General features: G+C 43.4%; 1 protein-coding gene across 10 annotated transcripts in view; it reads left to right on the forward strand.

The window, feature by feature from the left end:
- The first annotated feature begins 1454 nt into the window (after positions 1 to 1454).
- Positions 1455 to 23747, forward strand: part of Kidins220 (kinase D interacting substrate 220) — an 85114-nt gene continuing 62821 nt past the window's right edge. For 5 of the 10 annotated variants that reach the window (XM_029484862.2, XM_029484865.2, XM_085830261.1 and 2 more), the window contains exons 1-8: positions 1455 to 1597; positions 8740 to 8880; positions 13462 to 13560; positions 15091 to 15189; positions 16308 to 16406; positions 17267 to 17368; positions 19452 to 19550; positions 22089 to 22286. In XM_029484862.2, the coding sequence (XP_029340722.1) occupies positions 8773 to 8880; positions 13462 to 13560; positions 15091 to 15189; positions 16308 to 16406; positions 17267 to 17368; positions 19452 to 19550; positions 22089 to 22286 (804 nt within the window). In that variant the 5' untranslated portion in view covers positions 1455 to 1597; positions 8740 to 8772. Of the gene's footprint in view, positions 1623 to 8739; positions 8881 to 13461; positions 13561 to 15090; positions 15190 to 16307; positions 16407 to 17266; positions 17369 to 19451; positions 19551 to 22088; positions 22287 to 23747 lie in introns of all 10 variants that reach the window. The other 5 variants (XM_029484864.2, XM_085830262.1, XM_021179552.3 and 2 more) reach the window with 2 other exon arrangements.

A 23747-nucleotide genomic window follows, 5' to 3' on the forward strand; every position in this document is an offset into this window, starting at 1 on the left:
CCCAAGGGCACAGGAACTACATTTCCGCAGCTATTTCTCTTCAGTGAGATCTTTTCAGTGACCTCTCTCACCCCTTGATAAGTCTCCCTCTCCCTCCCTCCCCTTCTCTCCTTCCTTCCTCTTCTTCCTCTTCCTCCTCCTCCTCCTCTTGAGACAGGGTTTCACTATGCAGCCAGCCTCTAACTCACAGAGATTCCCCCTGCCTCTGCTTCTGAGTGCTGAGGGCAAAGGTGTGTACCACGAAGCCCAGTGTGTCTATTAGCAGAAAACACTGGCTAGTTTGCCCTGGCAGGGTTTGAAGGGGAAGGCAGACAGAACAGGGCAAGGTCTGTGAGGGCATGCCTTCCAAGAGCCTCACTCCCAGGTGCTGTGGGGAACGGGCTCCACGGATGAGGGAGGCTACTGAAGAGTTTAATTGAGAAGTGCTTAGTGTCCTGACGGATAAGAAGGGTTCTGGGTAGGGAGAGGAGTTGAGAGAGTCTGCAGCCCATGGGGGAGTAAAAGGTTTAAAATAGATCTGCGTGATTAACACAGGAACTGCTTAGACAGTATGGGGTGATATGTGAGATAACTTTCCACTTCCTGTGGGGGGGGTCCCACTCACTTCCGGAGATGGATCAGGAGGGAGCCTATAATATCGGCCATATTGGGGATGAGACTGACTGTGGGCAGAACTCTGGAACTCTGAATTAATTAAGGTAGGTGGAACCTGGGAAGGAGTACCATGGCTGGAAGAAGACTAGGAAATGGGTGTCACGAGGCCCTTTGAAGGGAACATTGCCAGGATGGGGTTGCTGATGGTAGTCAGGGATCAGTTAATAGCATTTGGTGATACTCCAGAGACACCTTCTGCAGAGGTGGGAAGAGCAAAGTCTGGCAGGGCCTTGGTGGGGGGGTTGGGGATGGGATCCTCAGCTGGAAGGAGGCAGTATGGACGGCTGCGGAGGCAGTGCATTCTTCTGATGATGGAGAAGGCAAATTTCGGGCTTCTGGACCCTAGAAGGAGGAACTAAGCGACTTTCGTTTGCAACAGTGGGCAATGGCTTCCAAAGTTGTAATTGTGGTTTATTTCTCTGAATGATTGCTTATAATGTCAGGTACGGGTTATAAATTAACTTTAATAAGCGCCAATGACAGGGAAAATATTGCCTGGGGCACCTGTGAAAAATACACTCACTTAGCTGGGTCAGCTGGGAGGTGGAGGCAGGAGGATCTGGAGTATAAGGTCATTCTTGGCTACATAGCAAGTTTGAAGCCTGCTTGGGCGACTTTGACTCTGTATCAAAACCAACCCAACCCATCTGAAGCCAAACCAGGCAAAGAAGCAATGTCTCCATTCCTTTAAAATAGAGGGAAGGGCGTCCAAGCCACTTCAGCACCTGCAACTCTCCCCACACTGCCCCCTCCAGGAGGCGTGGCCACCAGGGGCACCGCCCACCGCACGACCACGTGACCTGTCAGTTCCTGAGTCCCAGGAAGATGGCCGCCGGGCGTGGTGCGGGCATAGCTGTGTGCTCTTGGCGTCTCGTCCTCTGACGAGGTCTGCGGCGCTGTTCTGCAGAGCTGAGGGCGCCGTCCTCGGCCAGGCCGTGACACGGTCAGTGCGGAGGCGGAGAGGTCGGGTGAGGCAGAGCGACAGAGTGTCCGAGGCTGGGGGAGTCTCTCGGTGGCACCGGAGAGGGGGAGGGGGCCGGGATCGGAGGCTGGGTGCGGGGCGTCCGGGCCGAGAGGGCGAGGTCGGTGCAGCGGAGCGCGGAAGGCAGGCGCTCCGGTGCGGCGTTCTCCCGTGAGCACTGACTCCAGGCCCAGGCCGCTTTCCTTGCTGTCACACCCATCACTTAGCGAGTCCCGCAGCCGGTGCCTCTGAGCCTTACCTTCTTGGTTGCTTTGCTTTCCAGGGAGGAGAAGTTGTTTTCTTCTGTGCTAAATTGCGGAACCCACTGCCCCCATTGTCCTGTGCAGGCTTTTAAACGCCTTGCAAGATACCCGCCAGCCCCCGAATAGAACGCGTCCATGTTTGCTTTGTGGGGATTTGTAATTTTTTTTTTTCCCAAGGTTGTCTTCACGTATAGAAAGGTTTAAACCATTTTAGACCATTTTCTCATTAATAACTGTTTGCGGAGCTCTCTGCCCTCTAGAGGTGCTTGCTAAAAATGCACCGGTTTTGCTTTTCCGAGCTTCCCATTTTTTGGTGTGGGGTGTGGCTGAGGAAAAACCTCTTGGAGGTGATTTTGATGGGTTAGTCCCCCGCTCTCTTTTTGACGCTACGAAAAAACAAGGCGTCTACAGTAAAAGGAAAAGACGCATAATCTATTTTTAAGGGCAGTTGGGTGTCTGGTTCAGAGCCAAGACTGGAAATGCTGTGGCAAGGTGCGTTCTTTGTTCTCAAGCTTTACAACGACAGTCAGTCTACTTGATCAGACCGATTTGGGGGTCCTTGTTAAAAATTTGTTTCTGAGCTTTACCACAGGCCTGCAAAAATGGGACTATTTGGGTCAGGAGACAAATAATTGCACACCAGTTTGAGAATCCTTTTAAACACGCTGAGAATGGTTTCCAGACTTATCTTTGGCATCTCGTTCCCATAAATTCTTTTCTCCTTTTCATTTTTTCTACCTTCCCTCTTTCCTTCCTTCCTTCTCTCTCTCTCCCTCCCTTCTTCCTTTTTCTCCTCCTCCTTCATCCCCCACTTCTTTTTTTTCCCCTTCTTCCTCCCTGGTCTTCTTAATATGTAGCCCTGGTCTTCTTGGAACTGATAGAGATCAGCCTGCTTCTGCCTCCCAGGCCCGTGTGCCACTACATCATTCTCTAATCCAGCTCTTTAAGGGCATCCCCACAGCCCCAATCAATTCTAAGGTGGCTGGTTGGAAGGGGCAGACACATGTAACGAAATGCCTGCTGCCTTCTTTCCTAGACTTTCCTATCTTCTCCCACCTCTCTTCTTTCCCTTCCATCCCTGCACACATGGGTGCTCTTTCTCTGGTGTTCATGACAACAACACTAACATTGTTTTTCATTCCCCAGTCACATGGTCGTTTATTATTTTTTTCCTTATCTCTGGATATTTTGTTCTGTCCAAAATTCAAACTTTGGGAATTCTATTTGGTTAAACGTAATGTGTTGCATTTCTTTTCCACTTTAATTGCCTGATTCCTTTCCTATAGGCTGTCTGTTTTGGTCCCTAACTTGTGCCTAGAGTTCTGATTCTTTTTTTTTTTTAAGTCTATATTGTGTATGCATGTACTGCTAAATTATATTTTTCTATATATAATCCTGTGTGAGCTTGTCATCCCCTTTTCCAGCTTTTGTTGAAGAATGTCAGTTTTATTTTTCTCCACTGAATTCCTGAATGTTTGGAAGGCACAAGCAGACACCTTGGGGAAAGGAGGCTTCTGGGGTTGAGGAGAGGTCAGAATCCTGGGTTGCTTCATGGCCTGTGTCTCAGGGGCCACACTTAGGCTGCACCGAGGAAGAGGCTTTCTCTGTTCATAGCTTTAAGATCATTCTCTGATGATTGTGATTTTATTTACACATCATCAATAGTGCCCTGGACAGTTTTTTTTTTTTTTAAAGATGCATTTATTGCATTTACATGAGTATGCTGTCACTCTCTTCAGACACACAGGAGAGGACACCAGATACCATTACAATAGTTGTGAGCCACCATGTGGTTGCTGGGAATTGAACTCAGGACCTCTGGAAGAGCAGTCAGTTAGTGCTCTTAACCACTGAGCCATCTCTCCAGCCCTGACCTGGACAGTTTTAATTCCAATTCTGGACTGGCCCAGCTTATCTTTTGAGTGTCACATGTACAGATTGTTGTTATAGTCCTGCGTGCGGCTTATGGTAGAGAACATGCTGTTGAGGGTGAAGGGCCCTCTCTGTGGACAAAGACACCCAAAAGAGGCTTCCTTTATGTGCCTATGTCGTTACTCAACTTGACCATTCCCTCATGAGATCCTTCTTGTTCTAGGCCTGTAATGGGTTCTGAAGACATAACCGTGGAGACAGACTGTAAGCTTAAAGAGACACATATCTAAGCCATTGTGGACGTTGAAGCCATAGCTGTCACTTGTATGCAGGATATGTTTTGGATTATTGGGAGTATAAATGCTGGCATTCCGGGTTGATGAACATGGGCAAACTCATGATTCTACCAACACTGGGTTGGTTCTACCATAAGCCAGGCACTTCTCCAGCTGTTAGAAACTGAGTGGTGAACAGAGCCCTGATTCTTACTGAACTCCTTGGTGGAGTAGGGAAAGCAGTTTAAATAAGTAAATGGCATGTGGAGTCATGCTAAACACTATCCTGAAGAAAGCTAGTTATAGAATGGTGGTAGTAGTGGGAGGCGAGAGCTGTTTTATACGTAGAGGCTGGGAGTGCTCATGGTCAGGTAACGTTTGTATGGAAACACAAGATGGCTTGAGTAAAGTTAAGTAGAGACTGGTAGGAGATGAACCTAGGAGAAGGGGCAGTTTAAGCAAAGCTAGAGCTAGGAGTGCCATGCATGCAAGAATATGACACTGGCTTTTACTTTTTATTATTTTCTTTATATACATTTCAAATGCTATCCGGAAAGTTCCCTATACCCTCCCCCCACCCTGCCCCCCTACCCACCCACTCCCACTTCTTGGCTCTGGTGTTCCCCTGTACTGGGGCATATAGAGTTTCCAAGACCAAGGGGCCTCTCTTACCAATGATGGCCGACTAGGCCATCTTCTGCTACGTATGCAGCTAGAGACAGGAGCTCTGGGGGTACTGGTTAGTTCACATTGTTGTTCCACCTATAGGGTTGCAGACCCCTTTAGCTCCTTGGGTACTTTCTCTAGCTCCTCCATTGGGGGCCCTGTGTTCCATCCAATAGTTGACTGTGAGCATCCACTTCTGTGTTTGCCAGACACCGGCATAGCCTCACAAGAGACAGCTATATCAGGGTCCTTTCAGCAAAAAAATTCCACCAGAGAACTCCTAAACCTGATAAACAGCTTCAGTGAAGTAGCTGGATATAAAATTAACTCAAACAAGTCAATGGCCTTTCTCTACACAAAGGATAAACAGGCTGAGAAAGAAATTAGGGAAACAACACCCTTCACAATAGTCACAAATAATATAAAATACCTTAGCGTGACTCTAACTAAGGAAGTGAAAGATCTGTATGATAAGAACTTCAAGTCTCTGAAGAAAGAAATCAAAGAAGATCTCAAAAGATGGAAAGATCTCCCATGCTCATGGATTGGCAGGATTAATATAGTAAAAGTGGCCATCTTGCCAAAAGCAATCTACAGATTCAATGCAATCCCCATCAAAATTCCAATTCAATTCTTCAACAAATTAGAAAGGGCAATCTGCAAATGATATAAAAAACTCTTCTCAAGGATAAAAGAACCTCTGGTGGAATCACCATGCCTGACCTAAAGCTTTACTACAGAGCAATTGTGATAAAAACTGCATGGTACTGGTATAGTGACAGACAAGTAGACCAATGGAACAGAATTGAAGACCCAGAGATGAATCCACACACCTATGGTCACTTGATCTTTGACAAGGGAGCTAAAACCATCCAGTGTTAAAAAGACAGCATTTTCAACAAATGGTGCTGGCACAACTGGCGGTTATCATGTAGAAGAATGCGAATTGATCCATTCCTATCTCCTTGTACTAAGGTCAAGTCTAAGTGGATCAAGGAACTTCACATAAAACCAGAGACAGTGAAACTTATAGAGGAGAAAGTGGGGAAAAGCCTCGAAGATATTGGCACAGGGGAAAAATTCCTGAATAAACCAGCAATGACTCGTGTTAGCATTTTGAATAGTTGTGATGCTGCCTATGTGGTTTTAGACCCTTCCTTTCATATAGCACAAGCATTTTCAGTCAGTACAGTTTTTTTTAAAAACATTTGATGGCAGTCTATCAATCCCCTGTGCATATTTGTGCACAGTTTGTCCTATGTTTAAGATATGTATGCCTGAGTTTGTGTGTACCATTTGCATGTAGGTACCCTGGGAAGCAGGCTCCCCTGGAACTAGAGTTGTAAAGCAATCGTGAGCGGGGAGTTGAACCCAGATCCTCTGAAGAGCAGTAAGTGCTCTTCCTCCTCAGACTTGTGCTCTTGTGGATCTTTGTCCACGGCTTTCCTGTTAGAATTGCTTCCTGGGTGGGAAATTATTGGATCACCTTACTTTTTAAAAAGAAAGCATATTGATATAGTTAATCTATATGTTATAAAATGTACCTTTGGGCTATGGTTTTGAATTTTGACAGGTCCATGTGACTATGTAACACCAGCACAGTCAAGAGAGGGAATATCCACTAACTCTCTAATTCTCCTGCATTCCTATGCAGTGTCTCATCTTTTTTCTTATACCCTAGCAAATCCTAATGTGTTCCTGTTTGGTCTGTGTGGTTCTTGTTCCAGGAGATTATATTTGCATGGGCTCATATAGTGTAATAATAATATCTGCCTCTTGGTCCCCAAGGTAGAGGTACTTCCTGCATATAAAACATGACCCCTATCAAAGACCCCAGAATTCTTAGCTCCTCACAGCATCAACTCAGTTAAGTCCCGTAAGCTCCGCAAGTTCTAATGCCATCTTCTAAATCCAGCATGATGGGGGCAGTGGTACAGTCAACCCAGCCCATGTGGGAGCCTGTGGGAGCCAGTCAGCCAGGCTGCAGGCACTTGTCTGTAATCATGTCACTGGGAGCGGAGGCAGGAGGATCTAGTTTGAGGCCAGCCTAAAAGATGTATTAAGATCCTGTTTCAAAACCATACAAACAAATAAAAACTAAACCAATTCAACAAAACAGACAGGCAGGCAGGCAGGCAGACAAAAGGACAAGTTACCTGTTCCAGAGTAGGTTGGAAGGAGCAACGTAATTCTCTTAGCAGAGGTAAAGTTTTTTATTTGATGAACCCTGCTCTATCAGATTTCTCCTTTTTAATATACTGTGCTTTCACTTTTGTGTCAAAGCAGTTTCTTACCCAGAGGTTACAGAGACAGTGTGCTTTCTTCAGCAGTTTTGTGCTTTGGGTGTTATATTTAGGTTGGTTTTCAGTTAGAACTGGTATAGTGGGCAAAGTAAGGGCTGAAGGTTTTGCGTTTAGATGTCCCGTGAGCAGACTACTTAAACGGTTTTAGAATATACTTATTTATCCTCTGACAATTTAATGTACGTATACAGTATATCTTGTATTGTACACCTACCCCACCCCCTCCACTTCCTCCAGATGCCCTCCAAAGTTCTGCTTTTCCTAACTTATCCTAGTTTTGGTGGTGCTCCTCGAGCAAACAGGACACCTTTCTAGTGGTGGAGGCTGGTAGAGAGCTAGGAGGTGGTCAAGGGGTGGGCGCAGGTTACTGTAGGGCAGCTGAGCTTACTACTTTCATACTTCCATGGTGGTTGGAATTGTTCACCACATGACCTGCAAGAAGGAGGGACCGACTGTGTGGGTATGTCTGACAAAGAAATTTAGCAGACAAGCTGAGCGTAGATGCCTGGGTACATGTACATAGATAGTACGTGGTCATATAGTGAAGGGTCTGAGGGAGCGGTAGGACGTGGGCTCGTAGGTGAGGAAAACATTTGATGTTTCCCTCTTCTGAGAAACCGTTGGCGGGCTCTAAGTGAGAGGCTTCAGCCTACTTCATAAGGTTCCAGTCCACATTTCAGCGACATCAGTGTCAGCCGCCTGCATGCTGGTCAAAGATGCAAACTCAGGGACCCCCACCCCCACCTACTAAGTCGAGGCTCTGAGAGGCGGGCCCAGGGATCGGTGCTTTCAGCCTTACCAGTGATTCTGATGCATGCATGCCTAAAGGTTCTTTTCTATTTTTGATTGATAAACATTAATTTTATATACTTATATGTTATGGTCTAGTGTTTCCATGTGTGCATGCGTTATGGAATGATCAACTCAGGCTAATTAACTTGTTCATCACCTCATACCCTTATAATTTCTTTGATGTGAGGACATTTAAAATCGACCCCCTTGGCTACTTAAAAAAGATGATATATTATTGATAAATCAAAGATACAGACTACAGAACCTTTGCCCTGGTCTGACTAAAACTCTGTACTGTTGGCTCTTATCCCCTTTTCTGTCCATCCTCACACTCCTGCAGTATCTCCTAGCTCCTTTAGAAGCTTCCTGTGGATGCATCATAGTCACAGAGGGCCAGAGAGGCTGAGTGGAAGTAGGGAAACTAGTTAGGAAACTGTGAGATACAGCAGGCTGGCTTGTACTGGGCTGGTAGTCATGGAGGCAGCGAGCAATAGGTACAAGAGCCGCAGGGCTTGCTATATTCCATTAGGCTATATATTGGATTCCGTATCAGGTGAGGAGGGCTAGTTCACAGGTCATTCTAAGCCCTGGGCCCTAAGCTGGCCGATCCAGGATCTGGAGCTGCCGTGATGTGAGGTGGGGTAAGCAATAGGCATAGCACCACCTCCCTTGTGTTTGGGGTAACGGCGATGAAGCTTGGGGTGTATCTGGCTTGTGGGTTGGATGAAATAAGTCTTATATGCACTGTGAGTCAGGGAAAGGACATCTTGCCCGCATTTTGACAGTTGGGATGTTGGGATTTTCTAAAATATCTCTACCATTGGAGGTGTGTCTGAACATACTTAAGGGTAAAACTGAAGTATATTTGATAACAACTTAGTTTTTGTTTTTGTTGTTAACACCTTAGTTTATTTCTAACCAGAATGTACATTTTATCTGACTTGTTTTTACAGGTGAATTAAAGTCGGCTATAGATTTCTGTGAAAATGTCGGTTCTTATATCACAGAGTGTGATAAATTATGTGGAAGAGGAGAATATCCCTGCTCTGAAAGCTCTTCTAGAGAAGTGCAAAGATGTAGATGAGAGGAACGAGGTAAGGCCGAGACTAAAGTCTTCACGGGTGTGCAGACTGCTCTCTGCACACGGTGCTGTGCTCTGGGTGAGGGTGGGAGAAAGAGGCAGGCGGTTTCCCATGCTCCAGTGGACGGACTCATGATGTGACTTCCTGTAGAAACTATTTCACTCTGTGTTTTGAAAGCTCTTTTATTTTTTCTAAAGATTTATTTATGTATTATACATAAGTACACTGTAGCTGTCTCCAGACACATCAGAAAAGGGCACGTCAGATCTCATTACGGATGGTTGTGAGCCACCACGTGGTTGCTGGGATTTGAGCTCAGGGCCTTCAGAAGAGCAGTCAGTGTGCTCTTAACCGCTGAGCCATCTCTCCAACCCCCTTGAAAGCTCTTTTTAGCTCGTATGAGTTGTTGACTGTTGAATTTAGGCTTGTTGACTTTTCCCGTGGTGAGATAGTAAGTAATCGGGAGGGTTGACTCGCGAAAGCCAGAGCGCCTCTGGGAGGCTTTGTAGAGTGCCTAGACCGCCTCTGTCTTCCAGGCACACAGGATTCAATCTTTTTTCACTGAAGTCTCAAATCTGCCTGACTTGCTCATTCCACTCACCTTTGGGTTTTACATGCTGCATGTTTTAGAGAGTATGATGTAAGTTATGTTCCTGTTAAATAATTAGTAAATGTTAGCTTACCTTCAATATTTTTGTTAAGAGGTATGAGCAAAAACAATGCTTGTATTTCATCAGATGTAGTGTGATGGCTGAAAACTATTTGTTAGGACATTTTAGAAATAATAAACTTTGACAGTTAAAGGCAGAACAGCAAGCTTAGCTCCTCAGCTCAGCTGGGGATACCCTCCCTGGGAGCCGCACCACTGGCTCTGCTGAGGAGGCGGCCTCAGAGTTGTAAGGTTCCTGAGCTCCTGGGTCTCAGGATATGCTTCCCCTGGGACAGTGTCCCACCTCAAAGCTGTGTGGTTCCAAGCAGAAACACTTACAGATTCTCCATTGGAAAAAACTGGTTTTCCCTTTGCCAAGCTGGTCCCAACTGATGGTGACTTCTTAGTTAGATGTAGAAGCTGTGTCTACTTTGACCTCTTAGTTCTGGGACCCCATCTGGCTTGAACTTGTCTAGGTCTTGTGAATGCTGCTACAGTTTCTGTGAGTTCATCTTGCACATTGCTTTTTAGAATGTTCAGTTAACAAATTTAATGCTCAAATATAGACTTTTCCACTTGAAAAATCTGTTCATGTGTGGTACCTAAGTCTCTTACTGAGTGATGTGGCCACACGTATAATTTAATGTCATCACTGTAAGAAGGCCAGTGTTTATGTGATTAACTTTCTATGCCAGTATTTATGCTTAACTCTTTACTTGATTATCCTTTTTAAAAATTTTTTATTAGATATTTTCTTCATTTACATTTTAAATGCTATCCCAAAAAGTTCCCTGTACCCTCCCCCTGCCCTGCTCCCCTACCCACCCACTCCTACTTCTTGGTCCTGGCATTCCCCTGTACTGGGGCATATACAGTTTGCAAGACCAAGGGGCCTCTCTTCCCAATGATGGCCGACTAGGCCATCTTCTGCTACATATGCAGCTAGAGACACGAGCTCTGGGGGTACTGATTAGATCATATTGTTGTTCCACCTATAGGGTTGCAGACCCCTTCAGCTCCTTGGGTACTTTCTCTAGCTCCTTCATTGGGGGCCCCGTGTTCCATCCTATAAATGACTGTGAGCACCCACTTCTGTATTTGCCAGGCACTGGCATAGCCTCACAAGAGACAGCTATATCAGGGTCCTTTCAGCAAAATCTTGCTGGCATGTGCAATAGTGTCTATGTTTGGTGGCTGATTATGGGATGGATCCCCAGGTGGGGCAGTCTCTGGATGGTCCATCCTTTCATCTTAGCTCCAAACTTTGTCTCTGCAACTCCTTCCATGGGTATTTTGTTCCCTATTCTAGGGAAGAATGAAGTATCCATGCGTTGGTCTTACTTCTTGATTTTCTTGTGTTTTGCAAATTGTATCTTGGGTATTCTAGGTTTCTGGGCTAATATCCACTTATAAGTGAATGCATATCAAGTGACTTCATTTGTGATTGGGTTACCTCACTCAGGATGATGCCCTCCAGATCCATCCATACTTGATCATCCTTATAATAGCATTTGTTAAAGTTTGCCAATTATAATTATTTGCTTGTTTGGCTGTTGTTTCTTTTTTTTTTTTAGATTTATTTATTATATGTAAGTACACTGTAGCTGTCTTCAGACACTCCAGAAGAGGGCGCCAGATCTCGTTGCAGATGGTTATGAGCCACCATGTGGTTGCTGGGATTTGAACTCTGGACCTTCGGAAGAGCAGTCGGGTGCTCTTACCCACTGAGCCATCTCACCAGCCCTTGGCTGTTGTTTCTAAGAGATTTTTAAATTCTTTGATATTTTTGTCCACTTCTTCATTTAGCCAACAAATACTTGAGTATCTGGGCGCACTGACCCCCCTTCCATCTATAGTACTAAGTACAAAGACATTGTAGGCGTGGGCTCTGCCCTTACGAACCACACGTAACAATCCACTGGGAGAGGCTGGAGACGTGCTTAAGGTCACTGCCTCTTGCAGAGGACTCAGGTTCAATTCCCAGCTCACACTTGTTGACTCACAACTATCTGAGACTCTCTTCTCAGGGAATCTGATGCACTTTCCGGGCCTTCATGGGCACTGCAAACACATGATACAAAATGTAAGCAAATACCCATACAGCTAAAAAATATTTTAAAAATCAGCTTCCAATCCTACAAATATAAATCGAGTTACAAATGATACTGCCAATGAGGGTTAAATACATAAGAAGGAGGAGGAAAGGTCCAAGAGGCCTGGTAGGGATGGTAGAGGTGAGGGGAGAGGTGGACCTGCCCTTGTTTCTCTGTCTTTGGAGCATGGTAAAGATTCAAGTTGTTGTCTCAGAGATTAGAGGAAAACACTGAGGGTGTGAAGCACAGGGATGTCAGCTTGGCATAAAAAACAGTCTGTTTGATCCCTAGAACACAGTAAAAATGCCAGGCGTGGGCTCTCAAGATGACTTGGCAGGTCTAGGCACCTGTCATCAAGCCTGACAACCTAAGTTCAATCCCAGGACCCCACATGGTGGAGGGAGAGAGCAACTCTAAGTTATACTCTAATCACCACTCAGAACAAAATAATAAAAATTAGTTTTGAAAAATGCAGAGTACTTTGGCACATGCACACAGTGTTGGAGAGACAAAGAAAGAAGGATTCTTAGGATTCACTGATCAGGTTGTCTAGCCTGGTAGGTGAGCTCCAGGCCAGTGAGAGACCCTGCCTCAAGGGCGGTGGATGGTGCTCCTGAGAATGACATGACACCTGAGATCTCACACACACACGCACACACACACACACACACACACACACACACACATACACACACACACACACACGGTAAAACCATGTGGGTTAGAGAGTTGGCTCAGCAGATGAGAGCACTGGTTGTTCTTCCAGAGGACTCAGGTTCAATTTCTGGTACACACATGATGGCTTACTTGTAATTTCAATTCCAGAGCTTCTGGTGATCTCATGCCATTTTCAAGCCTCCATGGGCACTGGGGACACATGTGGTACATAGATGTGCACATAGGTAAAACACCCACTATGCATAAGATAAATAATTTAAAAAGTAAAGTCACAGACATCCTCCCACATACATCAACACACAGAAGGGAGATGCATAAATGTTTATATAACTGAGCTTCATTTTTGGTGTAAAGTTCCCTTTATTTACTTTTCTGCCTTTAGTACTGGATGCTTACTGGCTGGTGGCTTAACTTGGTGCTTCCTAGTCTGTTCATGTCTTGATTGACACCTCTGAAAAGGAACATGCTTGTGCTGTGCTTGCAGTAGAAGGGGCATGGTGCGGGAGCTCTCTCTTAGATCACCTGCTCAGGCCCTGCCCGTGGTTTCTGGGCAGGGAAGCTCTCTTTGCATTCACTTTTGGAAGGTGGAAAATATACTTCATGAGTTAAGGTTATGAGAGAAGGCTTAAACTGCATGTGAAAGTCAATATGTGTAGCATCTAGACTTTATCATCCTCTCTGTCTCTGTCTGAGATAAAACCTGTATAATTAAAGTGTCATTCTCTAGCGTATTCTCTCTGGAAAGTTAGGTTACCACAGGTCCTGTGAGAGTTTGTGCATGTTGTGCTAAGTGTTTGCAGACTCTAGTGCTATGCAGGGTCACTGACTCTGCATGAGTTCGTAGGCCCTAAAAGAGGTTACTAATATTATGGGGGTGGGTGGGCTACATTTTTAGTGGCTTTGACAGTCATTTTTAGTGGCTTTGAGTGAACACACAACCACACACATCTGAGGCAGTGCCCACTAGTGAGCTGTATGCCCTACCTAGCTTAGGGCTTTTGAGTCATCAGTAAACCAGACCTATAGGTTTAAAGCTGTTGATAAATTAAAATTTACGGGAAACGCAGCAGTGCTTTGCACACCTTTGTGAAAAGCACTGCCTTTGTAGTGCTGAACAGGGTTGTGGTGAGAGCACACCATGTTGCTCAGCTTGCTGTCCTGTTTGTTCTCCAGTGTGGCCAGACGCCGCTGATGATAGCTGCTGAACAGGGCAATGTGGAAATAGTGAAAGAACTCATTAAGAATGGAGCCAACTGCAACCTGGAAGACCTGGTATGTATAAAGTAGTTTACTCATTAGTCCTCCTTTTCTTTAATTTCTTCATAAAAAGTATTTAAAGAATAATGATTAAAAGCTGTACTTTGAGGGCCAAATGTAGTAGTTTATGCCTTTAATCCCAATCCCAGCATTTAGGAGGTAGAAGCAGGCAGGTTTCTGAGTTTCAGGCCAGCCTGATCTACATAGAATTCCAGGCTAGCCAGTGCAACATAGTGAGCCATTGCATCAAAATAAATAAATAAACAAATAAGTATTTTAAAAAGTGCTTTGAAATTAAGAAAAAGAATCAATTGCTCTGTCATTCGTAGGCTCCTTCAACTACTAGTACATAGAGAAAGAGAGGGGTTGTACAGCTTGGGATTCAATTCTGTTCCTAGGGCCATGAGTCTTGAGATTTCTGTGGAGAAACTGAATTTATGACTTAGTGTTTCAAGGTCTCTCACTCTCCATATATTGTTCCATTGTAGATTTGTTCCCATCTGCTGCTGAAGGAATCTTCTCTTGACAATGACTGAGAAATAAACTGGTGTATGAATCTAAAAAAAAAAAGTGCTTTGAAATATATCTCACCTTTGCCTAATGTGCTTCAGGTTTTTTGTTGTTATTTTTATTTGTTTGCCTCTTTAATCAGGAGAGTTTTTTTTTTTTTTTTTTTTTTGCTTATAACTAAGTATTTCAGCACCTCATGTTTTTCCTATGTACATGGCACTCGAAGCTCATATCTGTGCAATTAAATGTCTCTAGAATATTTCAATGTATGAGCTATGCTGTTAAGTGATTCTCTGTAGTTATAATTTATAGTGTTCCTTGGTAATTGTCCCTTCTGATACTGCTTCTGAGGGACAAATCACCATCCAGTTTCCTTTGAGTTCCCAGTGTTCTCAGAGTCACCTTCGGGGTCACATGGCTACATTCTTTTGCTTTGAGTGACCATGTGAATTATTTGTTTTTAAAACAGTCTCATCGTGTAGACCTCCTTCTGACTCTCCAGTGCTGGGATTAAAAGCATGTGCCACCACTCTTGCTGTGATTATTTGAATTAACTCATTCCCTAAATAAAAGTTAGGACAATTCTGTTCTCACAGCTCTTTGTCACAATCTTTCTAATGTCCCCGATTGCAGCTGTACTGAATACTGTAATCCTGAATGAGTGTGTGAGTGTGTCCTCATGGCAGATCGCAGGCTCTTTAATTTGTGGAACAGTTGCTAGCTGCGGATTGCCCTTTGGATTTTAGTGGCCACTTTTCTCCTTTCTACAAAATGGGATGTGAGAGAGGTCCAGGGTGAGCCTGGACAAGCAGCTGTGGTGCTGTTCTCTGCACTGGTAGTCCTGACAGGAAAGCAGGTGATAGTCCTGACATAGGCAGGCAAAATCTTAAGGCAGCTTCCGCTTTATTCTATAGAGGTTAGAGGGGCTCACATGGTATCAGTTGGAAGGTCATTTGGGCTGTTAAGTTCAAGTGTATCCCTCACTTTGGAATGCTGTGTTTTATTTTGAAACATGCCATTTTGAATGTTTTCAAGGATAACTGGACTGCGCTTATATCAGCATCTAAAGAGGGGCACATCCACATTGTGGAGGAGCTGCTGAAGTGTGGGGCCAATCTGGAGCACCGTGACATGGTATGTGTGTTTTCTGCAGGGTGGCACTAGTTAGCTGAAAGTTACTGACAGTAACAGAGGCACAGGAAACCCTGTCTGTTATTTTATTTTTAAGACAGGGTCTTTTATGACTTGGGGTTGGATGTTGGAATGACTCAAAAATGTTTTAAATGCTGGCGTCATAGTGTCTCCTGTTTAGAATAGTTATTGTTTCAGTTTATCTCAGAATTAAAAGTTCTCAGCTCATTTTTTTTGATAATTCATAATTTAGTACTTTCAAGAAAACTTATTTTATTTGGATTGGATATGGAAGTTTAAATCTAGTTAATCTAGAAGGTTCATCAGGTAGCTTAAATGGTTTGGGTAAGTTATGTATAGGCTTTGGAATGTTAGTAGATTTATTTATAAATGTGGTCTGTCCAGGCTGCTTTCCCTGAGCACTGAATGTCTCAGCAGACATGGTCCCCAGTTACGGCCTACCTCCTGTTTGGTCATGCTCTGGGAAAGGCACAAGAGTGAGAATAAGACAGAGCAATTCTGTCTTATTCTGTCAGATGTTTAACTTTCTAGAAAGTCAATTTTAGCAGTCCAAGCAAGGAAGGAAGTCATCTGTCTTGGCACACAAAGCGCACATCCCATCCCTCAGCTGCCAGGTTGCAGAGTGCTCAGGGCGTAAGTTTACAGACACTGCAACTTTCTGCCTCTCTCTTCCTAGCAGACTGTGCCACACAACAATTTTATTTCTATGATCTTATGTTTCAAACCTAGGAAGATACTGCTGTACTTAGCTCGGATGTGAAATGCCTGCACATATTAGGCCCCTGCCCCCTCCCTGCTTCTACTTGTTTTCTGGGTACTATGGCTGCAAGCAGCCAGAGTGACTCTTAGAAGCATGAACATCCCTAGCTGACTTTTGTGATGTTTACTCTATGAGCTTTGCAGTGACCACTTGTAGACTTAGCAGATTTTATTCAGTTCATGTTCAATTCAGTTCATGCATATTTGTGAGGAGCTTAAGAATTTAAGACCATTATTGTTATAAAATAGTGGTGTTACAAAGATGTATATAGAGAGAGCCTGATTAAAGTTGTTGCTTGCTTGGGAATGGCACGGTTTACACGCTGCTTTTTGTCCTCTAGGGGGGATGGACAGCTCTCATGTGGGCATGCTACAAAGGCAGGACGGATGTTGTGGAGTTGCTTCTTTCTCATGGCGCCAACCCAAGTGTCACTGGTTTGGTAAGCACTAACGAAAAAGTGAATTCTTAATGTGGATGGTAAGTTGTCTTACAGAATACTGCAGGCTTTTTTTTTGTTTTGTTTTGTTTTTGTTTTTGTTTTTGTTTTTTTTTATACAGGGTTTCTCTGTGTAGCCCTGGCTGTCCTGGCTGATCTCACTTTGTAGACCAGGCTGGCCTCGAACTCAGAAATCCACCTACCTCTGCCTCCCAAGTGCTGGGATTAAAGGCGTGCGCTACCACCGCCTGGCAACAGGCTTTTTATACTTCATAGTGAATAGAAATTTTTTAGATTGTACTGACTGTCATATAGAATGCTATACGACCAGTGAGACCCAGTGAGAATTTTAAGACAACAAGAATTTTGTATACTGTCTTTTTCTCATCTTCCAATGAGAAAGCGAGTCTTTGAACTCAAATGTTAGCCGTAGTCGGGCAACATTTCCGAAGCGGAGTGTGAGTTTCTTAGTTACTTGTGCACCCTCACGCTGCGTTTCTTGAAGACACTTACCAAGAAGCCATACCATTCTCCTACATGTCTGTTTTTCTGTACATTGTGTACATCTCTACACTTTTTTACTTTTATTCTACTTACTAATCTTTCCTATTAGCTAGATAATCACATTAAATAAGCTAACTCTGCAAGAATGTATGTATTATTAAGGCTTAACACATGTTAGTTGTCAGTTATATATATATTCCGAGTATTTGTGTTTTAAAATGGAGACTGGTCTCTAACTTGATTTAAAAACCATTCCCTTGTGTTACTCCTACTGATATTTACTTAGTAAATTTGTGTTGTAAATGTCCATCTAAAGACTGTCCTCTTCCCCCGTCCTTTTGCGTGTCTGTGTATCCCAGCAGTACAGTGTCTACCCAATCATCTGGGCAGCGGGCAGAGGCCACGCCGACATAGTGCATCTTCTGCTGCAGAATGGTGCGAAAGTCAATTGCTCTGATAAGGTGAGTTGCAGAGTCTGCGCAGGTTCTGCTTGTGCTGTGTCACTTAGCGTGTCCATGTTATAGATAGTGTCATTTGAAACATCTCTAATGTATCTTAGTTTTGTATTTCAACATTTTTACCTGTGTATCCACAGGTAATAGATGGGTTTTGTATTTGTGTTATGGACCATGTGTTCTTGATATTTATTACATTAAATTATTCTCAAAAAGACAGGGCTAATGAACTCATGTCTTTACTGTTTGAAGTTTTCTATTATAACTCTTCTTCCTGTTTTCTGTCTTGCCTGCTGTGTTGTGTGACAGCGATCTTACAATTCAGGTTCTGTTCTCTCTCTTGTGCTTAGAATTCTAAAGCTGGTGGTGTAGAGATTGGAAATAACGACTGCAAGGTGCATCAGTGTGTGGAAGGAAGGGCAGTGACAGACTCTTAAGGGAAAGGCTGATAGACAGTTGCTTAGGCAAGGCAAGCCTACATTCTTAGGACTTGAGCTAGAGACCTGACAGAAGTGGAGGAGCGGGAAGAGAGGATGTGATGGGAGGAGACAGCTGAGTAATGTCCTGATGAGACAGGAGCATAGGATCTGGAGTGCAGGGGAAGGGGATGTGGCGGGTAGCCCTCAGGAGCATCAGCAATGACAGTCTGTCTGGACTACATGCTGAGACTGGGAAGCATGCACATAAAAGGATTTCAGTTAGTGGGAAAGACCAGATTTGAACTTGAGAAAAAGTAGAGATATTTACTAACTGAAGAGCCATTGGAGTAGACAGGGAACAAGGTAAGGGCATTCCTACCAGATAGCAAGAGTTATTTTTAACGATGTAAATGAGATTATCTGCTCCTTAGTGTCAGGGTAAGCTGGCCAGCATGATGGAGAAGAGAAAGAACAGACTTTCTAGCATGTACTCTTATACATCAACCACTCAGGAGGTAACAAATGCAGTAGATGCTCAAGGGATGGGAGATCATGTTCAGTTGATAAAATTAAGGATGCCTTGATGAGCTGTAGAGTTAGAGAAGGTGCTTCAGATAGACAATGTATTTCCTACAAAGGAGGCTGGGAACACTATAGATGCAGGAGTGAAGGGGGGAGTTTATTCCGCATCCCTTACGCATCTCCTTAAGACTGATCTGAGGCAGTGACCAAGAAAAAAAATGTTTTCCTTCATACCCTTCTCCTGTTGTTAGACTTCTAGTCCCACTTGCTGTATTCACATCCTTGTTAGTCTGTCATGAGAACCCATCTATCAAGGGTGCTGTGGGGGACAGTCTCCAAGAGCGTGGTTGGGCAGGTGTCTAATGTCATTCATAGAGACTAAATAGCCACATATGTCTATTTATATTTAATTTAAAATTAAGTAAAAGTAAAAATTCAGTTTCTTAATCTTACTAGCTACATTTTACATACTTATAGTCATATACTGAACAGGCTGTCAGGGTTTCTTAAGTGTTTATGACATGTACACATTTCATTGTTCATATAGGTCACTGTGGGTCTTTACATGTCTATTGTTGGCAGACTTCTCAAGGGGCAGCATTCCTTTTCTGTGTGGTTTGTAGTTGTTGATGCTGCTTCCTGAGGGGCATTTTTGAACAGTTTCTGGGTGTCAAAGGTACAAGCTGATTTGGAGCTATGGTTAAAAGTGAAGATCTGAGAGATTGGAGGCTCCTGGGGTTTTTGTTTGGTTGGTTAGGTTTGGTTTGGGTTTTTGGTTTTTCAAGACAGGATTTCTTTGTGTATGCTTGGCTGTCTTAAAATTCTCTCTGTAGACCAGACTGGACTCAGAGGTCTGCCTGTCTCTGCCTCTCGAGTGCTGGATTTAAAGGTTGGTTTTTTCTGCCTCTTGATAGCTTTCTTACTTTGGCCCTATTTTGGAGCCTTGCTTTCTTGTGTGAAAATGTGATGTTGCGAATTGTGCTTATTCTGTGATAAAGCCTTCTTGCCTTAACTGTGTGGAGCTGTTTGAGTTGTGATTAGTACACATACTTATCTAAGAATAGTACTCAGAATATAACTTCATTTCAAGCTGCTTTCTTTTAGTACATGACTGAAAGTAATTTTGAATTCGTTACCTGTTTTAATAGTATGGAACAACTCCTTTGGTGTGGGCTGCCCGAAAGGGTCATTTGGAATGTGTGAAGCATTTGTTGGCCATGGGAGCTGATGTTGATCAAGAAGGAGCTGTAAGTACCTCTGTTCTCCTAGCCCTCTGGCAGAGTGAAGTTTGTGTTTTAAGGGAATATTTTAGGCTAGTACAAACCTAGAAAAAATTCCCTGGAGTTCTTAAATGCTTTCTTTTGTAATTTAAATCGTAAATGCTTTCTTCTTGAGTTGGAGCTTCACTCTGTGGTCCAGGCTTTCAGTGAGCTCAGGCTCTTCCTGCCTTTGCCTCCCAAGTGCTGAGATTTCCTACGTGTTGCTAACTTTGAAACTAATGATGCTATAATATAAAAAACATAATGAACATTTGCCTTCGAGAGTCTGTTGCTAATATTTTGGGAAATTAAAACCATCAAAAAAAATTTTTTTAGTAATCTTATAAACTAAAAAAATTCTTTAGATCAAGTAGCTCCCCCCCCCCTTTTAATTAAAAACATTTTTTTTTTTTTTTTTTTTTTGAGATAGGGTCTCACTATGTAGTCCTGGCTTTGTAGAGGAAGCGGGCCTTGAACTCACAGTGATCCTCCTCGTTTTGCCTCCTTAGTGCTAGGACAAATGGTGTATGCCACTGTGCCAAGCTAATTTTTAATTGTAATTGTAGGTATATATCATGCTCCATTAAAATGCCTTTTCCTTGACAATGTAAAGTGATGTTAGACTTGGTGGATTTCTTTAAGTTATTTTTTCCTCTCAATAAACAGACAGAGGAAGTCAGAAATGAACTGTTAAGAAGGTTAAAGATGGGCCTGGAGAGATGGCTCAGTGGTTAAGAGCACTGACTGCTGCTCTTCTAGAGGTCTTGAGTTCAATTCCCAGCAACCACATGGTGGCTCACCACCATCTGTAATGGGAGAGGATGCCCTCTTCTGGTGTATCTGAAAACAGCTACAGTGTACTCGTATAAATAAAATAAATCTTTAAAAAGAGAGAGAGAGAAAAGGTTAAAAATGGAGTTGAGTCTAACTGACTGCCAGTTATTAATTTATTACTGACCACCAGCTGTGTATCTCATCCTTGCCGAGAGTGCTGGAGGGCCATGAGGAGGCTAACCTTTCCTTAAACGTTCCAGGACTATGTCAGGAGCCAGCATTTGTGGGCAGCAAGCAGTTTGAAGGTACTGAGGACCTACTACTAGTATTATTATGTTAAGTTAGGCCGCACACAATGGAGCCTGAGAGGAGAAACCACCAAATCTCCGGACGTCTGAAACCAAGTTAAACTGTAGTTCATATCTGACTTCCTAGATCAATGGCATCCAGTGTTTCTCTCTTCCCTGATGGGAGAGGTGGTGGCCCAGGCCTTCAGGGCACTGTTCTCGCTGCTGGAGCCACAGCACTGCCTCTCCTGAGTTACTGTAGATGAGCGGCTGGTGATTGAGTTGATTTGATGATGAGGAACTCTCTTTCAATGTCAGAAAGGTGTCCAGGATGTTAAAGGACTACTTAGAATATGTTCACGGGCTTGTAGGAACTGTTAAAGCTCATTTATTGAACAATATGCTCTAATTCTTAATTCATTGTTTGTGTTTTTCCCCTAAATGTTTTATATAAAAAATTCTTAGTTTCAAGTTTGATCCATTTTACTTTGGGTTGTTTAAATGAGAAAGTGTTGAATCTGAAGTCTGTCTTTCAACTTTGTTACATCAGTGAAAGGGTTTGTTCCCTGCATATAGATCCAGTGCAGGTTACCATTGAGAAAACTGAACTCTTAGATAGTCCATCCATTATGTAACACAAGTTGTGTGTCTTTGAAAACTGAAAATACCGATGGCTCAGGGGCTCAGTGGATAAAGCCCTTGCTGCCAAGCATGGTGACCTGAGTTCTGCCCTTGGGATTCATGTGATGCAGATAGGAAATGAACCCGTAAGACTGATGTGACCTCCATATGTGCATATGCCTAAGTGAACACACAAGAAAAAAATGTAAAAACAATTTTTAAAACACCTGAACATATGCCTCCAGCCACTTACGGCACATGTCTGGTTATTTATATTGGTATTTTGTCAGAAATAACTTAAAAATTTAACCACATTTGTTTATTTCTATATTAGAAGAAGGCACATGTAAGCCACTGCACACTGTGGCATTCAGAGGACAGCCTGTGGAGGTGGTGGGTCTAAGGCTTGATCAAATGGAGGCCATCAGGCTTGGCAGCAAGTGTCTTTACAGCTGAGCCTTCATGTTGGCCCTGTCAGAAGTAACTCCTAGTGACTGGTGGAGCATTACCGTGGGAGAGCCCTTAGCTAGTGTGCTCAAGGCTGTTAAAATAATGTGAATTATATTTTAAAACTTATATGTGTGTGCCTGTGTTTGCCTGTGGATGTATGATGTGAGTGGGGGGCCTGCGGAGACTGGAAGAGGGCCTTAGGCCTGGGGTTCTCTGGAGCTGGAGTTACTCACAGGCGGTCTCCAGTCCTCTGCAAGAGCAGCAAAAACTTTTAACCAGTGAGCGAGCCATCTCTCTAGCAACTGCAAATAGCTCACCTGCTTGAAAATACTTTTCTGATTGTGGTATGCATATATTTTCCAGAGCACACTAATTGTTTGCTTTTCTTTCTAAGAATTCGATGACTGCACTGATTGTGGCAGTGAAAGGGGGCTACACACAGTCAGTAAAGGAGATTCTGAAAAGGAATCCAAACGTGAACCTGACTGATAAGGACGGAAACACAGCCCTGATGATTGCATCGAAAGAAGGACATATAGAAATTGTGCAGGACCTGTTGGACGCTGGAACATACGTGAACATACCTGACAGGGTAGGGGCCTACTTCAGATTTGTCATTAGTGGTGAAGTAGACAGAAAATTGGCTCCTTATCATCAAGACTTTTCACATGTGACATGAGCTTGTTTTAAGAGAGTTTTATTCCTACCTTTGAAACTAATAAAATTTCCAGTCTTGTTAAATAATGTCCTTATTTTTATCAAATAGTTTGGTTACTAGAAATGTCACACATAGGGTTAATTTGTAACCCTCTTTGATGAATATTCCTATATGTGGTTTTCATAGCTGATGTTACTCATTGTCCCAGGACTTAGTACCTTTATACTTAAGATTTTTTTTTTCTCTTGCCTGACTTCTTCTCTGAGGTTTCACATATGTGTTCAGAACTCTCCACTTGAATGTATGTTTAATGAGCTTTTAAAATCTTACAGCAAAATAGAATGGAAGTGGAGTGTTTTGTCTTTTTACTATTGCAAGCCATTTTCCTCCATTTTCTTTCTCTCAGCAAACGGCCCACTACCCACTCTGATGCTTTCCCTCTTCCTTTCCTACCCCATGCAGTTCTGCTGACTCATGTAAAACTTGCCCTTTACCTAGCTTCATCACCACCATTGCCTCCCTGACCAAAGCCACCCTCTCCTGTTGTTAAAACAAATCATAACAGATTCTCCATTGTCTTTGCTTGTGGCTAAACGCACACACACTCCTTTGTTGATGTGCACTGCATTTGAGTACAGACTCTGCATGTCAATGTCCTTACTTGAGTCCTTGTCCTCATTTTGTGCCATCTTCCCCATTTAGAAGGGTGCAGCCCTGCTAAGTCCCTTTTCTTTCTTTGCACATGATCTTGTCCCACTGTGAGGCATGGCTGTGTGCATCAGCTGTGCTTTCAGTCTAGAATGCTGCCTACACATGGTGGCTCCTGTTTGTCACTCTACCTAGTTGGAAAGGTCATCCTTAGCTTTCCAAAAGGCCTCCTCAGTTACTTTGATCAATTATGCTATTCTCTTTGCATAGTGTTTGCTTTGGTTTCTTTGTTTTGATTGTATGTTGTTTTCTTTTCTTTTTCTTTTTCTTTTTTTTTTTTTTTTTTTTTTTGGTTTTTCAAGGCAGTGTTTCTCTGTGGCTGTCCTGGAACTCATTTTGTAGACCAGGCTGGCCTCGGACTCAGAAATCCACCTGCCTCTGCCTCCCAAGTGCTGGGACTAAAGGCGTGCGTCACCATGCCCAGCCTGTATGCTGTTTTCTATTAGACTAAATTTGGTTAGGACTGGGATCGTATCTTCTTGTTTCCCAGGACTTAGAATGGTGCCTGGCACACTGTAACAGGGAATTGGATTACTGACCAGTGGACTGGTCCTCACCTACTCTGATGCTAACATTCTTAGCTATAGAACTGGTCTGCCTTGGGTTTATGTATGCTGTATGTGGTGTAGTTAAAATACGACACCACAATGCTAGACTTAGAACCCTCAAGGACTAATTAATTGACTT

The sequence above is a fragment of the Mus caroli genome, unplaced genomic scaffold (genome assembly GCF_978045245.1).
Source record: "Mus caroli unplaced genomic scaffold, Mus_caroli_1 scaffold_14, whole genome shotgun sequence".
NCBI lineage: Eukaryota > Metazoa > Chordata > Mammalia > Rodentia > Muridae > Mus > Mus caroli.